Here is a 4,320-nt window from a genome sequence, read left to right on the forward strand (position 1 = left end):
ACTGAGAGAGTCGCTGACCATCTGTAGTCATTGGCATCACCAGTTCACCCCAGCCGGAACCCTAGCCCCAGAGCCACTCCTGCCCCAACCCGCCCCAATCATGGTTAATCAAGGATTTAAAAAATCCGGCCTAGCCCGGCTCGGTTGCATCCCTTTTTAAATGCAAGTTTGAAATGGGTCTTGGCGATTTCGGTTCTGGAACCGTCGGGACTCGGGACACCATCCCGTTTACCATCTCGTCTCGGTTCTAAAATTTGGATCCAGAATCGGATCAATTAATGAAAGTGTGGATCGATTCCGGTTCTTAGTGATCGATCTGATTCTAACTTGGTTCGTGGTCTGGTCCTAAATTGACACCCTTACCTCCCATAGATTATATAAAGGGCAGGATATGCGAGAACTGCAAGACTACAGAGAGGTCTAGAGTTGTTCTCAGAATTCAGGGGTAAGGGAACTAGAACACAGTATCATCAACATCAGCAGCAGTTGTAGCAGCAGGGAGCCGGGGCAATGGGAGTGGAGAAGCAAGTGTTGAGGGCTGGAACTGGTCCCAAACCTATTCCTGGTCAGACCGTCACCGTCCACTGCACTGGATTTGGTTAGACATCTCTCTTCGACTCTGTAATTTTCCCCTTTTCCAGTCGATTCCAAGTTCGTTACTGTTGTTGCAGTTTTAGTGTTTTCTTCCTTAAAAACCCAAAACCCCCCTTTTTTTTTTGTTACAACATCGGGCCCAATTCCGTTGTTTTGTTCCTGTGGATTAAATAAATGATTTCGTTTATTGTGAAATGGATAAAATCAGAGACAGACCATCGAGTTGGGTTGGGGTGGGAATTAGGGTTATGATGAGTAAGCACTGTTCATAGTATGATGGGGAAGTCAGAAGAGGATAAGTTTGCTTCATCGTTTCTCAGAAGCCTTACCTAATTAGCCAAAGAATACTCGTTCATGTCACATGGTTGTAGAACATTCAAAGGGATTCTGCAATAGATTTGTTTTTTGTGTTCCTTAAAACATTATTTCTTATCAGTGATTTGTATTTTATCCTGTTCTATGTGTGCATTCTTATTGAACGATTTTCTTTTGCTCTGTTGCTTAATATAGGTAAAAATGGTGATCTCTCGCAGAAGTTTTGGAGGTTAGGAGTTTTTCTTGCTTTCTTCATCTTCTTCATTTCATAATTTTCTTTTTTTCGATTATTCAAGTAGTGATTATTTATTTATTGTTTTGTATTCCTTCCCATCTGCAAGGGAATTAAGTGATATTTCCATTCCCTTTGTTTTTGTTTTTGTTTCTAATTTCTATATTCGTACTTTTAGCACAAAGGATCCTGGGCAGAAGCCTTTCTCGTTTAAAATTGCGCAAGGTTCTGTTATTAAAGGTAACTGTACTGTGCTCTCTCAGACTGTAGTTATGTTTTATCAAGATGTTCTCGGTAGTAACTTTCTACCTATAGTATAATTCGTTGGTGTGGTTTCTCTCACTGTTATATGTTATCTTGTATGTTACTGCAATATTTGATGCACTGCTTCATGAAAGGTTTGCAATATTCCAAACTATGAATATTCCTTTTGAGTTGATGTCATACATTACTTGTTCCATACTAAAGTGTCTCTTAATGTGTGTCCTTTAGCAGTATTGTGTTTATTGTAGTTTATCTTTTCTAATTAAAATTATGGTGTAGCTTTATTGAAACTTTTTTTGTTGGTCTAGTGGTGCTATGTTCTGAGTGTCGAGAATTTGCTTTATGTCTGGTATGTTCAAAACAGGATTGATGGTGGTTTTGGTAGTTCATTGGTATTTAGGTGCTGGGTTAGTAAGTTTTGTTACCAGTGTAACTTATTGAAGCTCTTTCTTGAAAGCATGGGCTTTGGAGTCCTGTGAAGATGGTGTTAGTGGGGTTTTTTTTTTTGGGGGGGGGGGGGGGGAGTTGCCTCATGGAATCTAAGAATATTGAGCATTGAAAATATATTGTGGTGGACTGTCTAACCCTTTTAGGTATTGTTTTGTGGTCACATAGGGTTTGTTTTCTGATTGGTTAAAATTGCAAAAGGCTTCACCCAAAAAAATGTATCTTGTTCGACTATTGTCCCTTGGCTCTGGTGTGGCTTGAGTTCGTAGGAAAAGAGGTAGGAAAAAAAAAGGTGGAAGATTACTTGGAAAACCAAATTCTTAGGCACCGTTTGACAACGTTCAGTTTCTGCTGCTGTTTATGTGTATAGAAACAGCAGAAACAGCCTAAAAAGCATTTGATAAAGTTGTACCGTTTCATCTGTTTTTAGAAACATAAATCAAAATTTATGCCTATTTACAATTCTAGAAACGACTTTGACGAAACAAGTCGGACTTGTTTCGTTGTTTCTAGAAACGGCTTTGGACGCTAACAATTGTAAAAAGCCCGATAAAAATCCAACAAACCCAAAACAGGTGAAAGAAAAGCCACTGAAGAAGTAGCAGCGGAGAGGATGATCCTCATCCACCACTGAAGGCCATCTTCCTCCTTCCCCTTTCACTCTGATCCTCATCCTCCTCTCTTCTATAACCTCCACTACTGAAACAGTAGAAACTCCAAAACCAGTGAAAGAAAAGCCATTGCGGTTTAGGGTCTGCTGCAACTCCAAAACCAGTGAAAGAAAGCCATCGCTGCGTACTCCTGAAGGAATTTCGCCCCAACTCCTGAGGGCTTCGAAGGGAATCGATTGTCTTCTTCCTCATGTAAACCCCTTTGGTTCGTTTATTCCACATTTAGTAGGCTCCTCCCCCGATTTCTTCAACAAAATTTTCATCTAGGGTTTGTGGATGCAGGAAATTGTTTCCTTCTTTAACCTGACTTCTGTGCCTTGATTTGGCTTCTGTATCTCCAACCGTCCATTGATGAGCTCCATTAATGACTTTGAATTATTTTCCCTGCAACTGTTGTTGAATATGACGGGTTCGAGTTTATTGGGTCGTCGTGTGATATCTTCATCTGGGTTTCGAGGAATTTGCTTTACTAGTAATAGAGATGAATAGAACAAATGGGTTGATCTGTATTTGACATTTATTTGTTTGTATTGATGCTCCATGAGTGAAAGTTGTTTTGAATTGCAGGTTACTAATGTGTTTCTTCAACTGTTACAATGAATTGATGAACTAATTTCTTATTGTGCCAAATTTGTGATTCCAAGAATAAAAATCATATTTTATCTTGTGCAAAAAGCGATCCAAGAAACAGGTTTGTCAAACACCCAAGAATCCATTTCTGGAACAGAAACGTGAAAAATCCATACCGTTCCAAGTCACAGAAACGGTAGAAACGTTGTCAAACGGTGCCTTAGTTATGTGCTCTACTTTTTCCTCTCATTGTATTGAATTTTGGAACATAGTATTAATGAGCAAAAGAGAAGATATCAAAATGCACAAAGTAGAAAAGCTATTTCCAGAAGTAGCATCCAAGAATTATAATAAAGAAAAAAAGAATCCTTTTCAGCACCCCCAAAAAATCTTTTCCGCAAAGGCATAAGGTAGAATTCCAGCTTTCCTGCACTTAGCCCGCCTCAAATTACTACTTCGACACAAGTGACCCAACTCCACCTCTTTCCCTTATATTTTCCATTTTTTTCTTGGACAATCCTTCAGCATATTTACCTCTTTTCAGCTTTTCTTTTCTCCAATCTGGGTAGACATTGAGAATATCTGTCTGCTTAACGCCTCCTATTTTGAGAAATTAGTCACTTCACCAGTCTTTGTTGGTTATATGGGTATCCCAAGTACAAACGAGAGATGGATGTTTTTTTCTTCCCAACCATTCTTTTCAGTTTCTATCCTGATAAGGAAAGGGGTAATTTCTAACAAATTTGTTGTTGATTCCTAGATGTTGCATTTCTTCCCCACACTGCTTATTGGTACTATTGAAATGGGATTAATATGTAATACAGAACCTATAAGTATAATCTTTTGCTAAATACTGACTATAATTAAATGATCTATATATAATTAGGACCTGGCTATAGTTTGTTATATTTTCTTTCACCATTGATTGGTGGAGGGTCCTTTCATTTGGTGTATTACTTCAATCTGTTCTGCCATTTTTTAGGATGGGACGAAGGTGTGTTGGGTATGCAAGTGGGAGAAGCTGCTCGTCTTCAGGTAACATTCATTTCTCTTGATAGATATTTTCTGGTAGCTTACTCATTGAACATTAATTTTGTAGTTTGTTATTCAGAATTATAATCATCATCTCCCTTGACTGATTTCACATTGGAAAATTGTGATGAACACTTCAATTTTTATTTGGGTGTAGGTCTTAGAGCTGAAATATGCTCAAAATTTGGTTTGGTA

The 4,320-nt window shown here is 38.5% G+C and overlaps 1 protein-coding gene across 1 annotated transcript; it reads left to right on the forward strand.

Annotated features, from left to right (window-relative positions):
- Positions 1 to 392: 392 nt before the first annotated feature.
- Positions 393 to 4,128, forward strand: LOC122076039 (peptidyl-prolyl cis-trans isomerase FKBP12; the record flags this gene model as incomplete). The annotated part of the gene is given in 4 exon segments (XM_042641318.1): positions 393 to 598; positions 1,105 to 1,138; positions 1,320 to 1,381; positions 4,076 to 4,128. Coding segments are annotated over 4 exon segments (237 nt in total), but the record flags the coding sequence as incomplete, so codon positions are not given.
- Positions 4,129 to 4,320: the final 192 nt, after the last annotated feature.

The sequence above is a fragment of the Macadamia integrifolia genome, chromosome 4 (assembly GCF_013358625.1).
Source record: "Macadamia integrifolia cultivar HAES 741 chromosome 4, SCU_Mint_v3, whole genome shotgun sequence".
Lineage (NCBI taxonomy): Eukaryota > Viridiplantae > Streptophyta > Magnoliopsida > Proteales > Proteaceae > Macadamia > Macadamia integrifolia.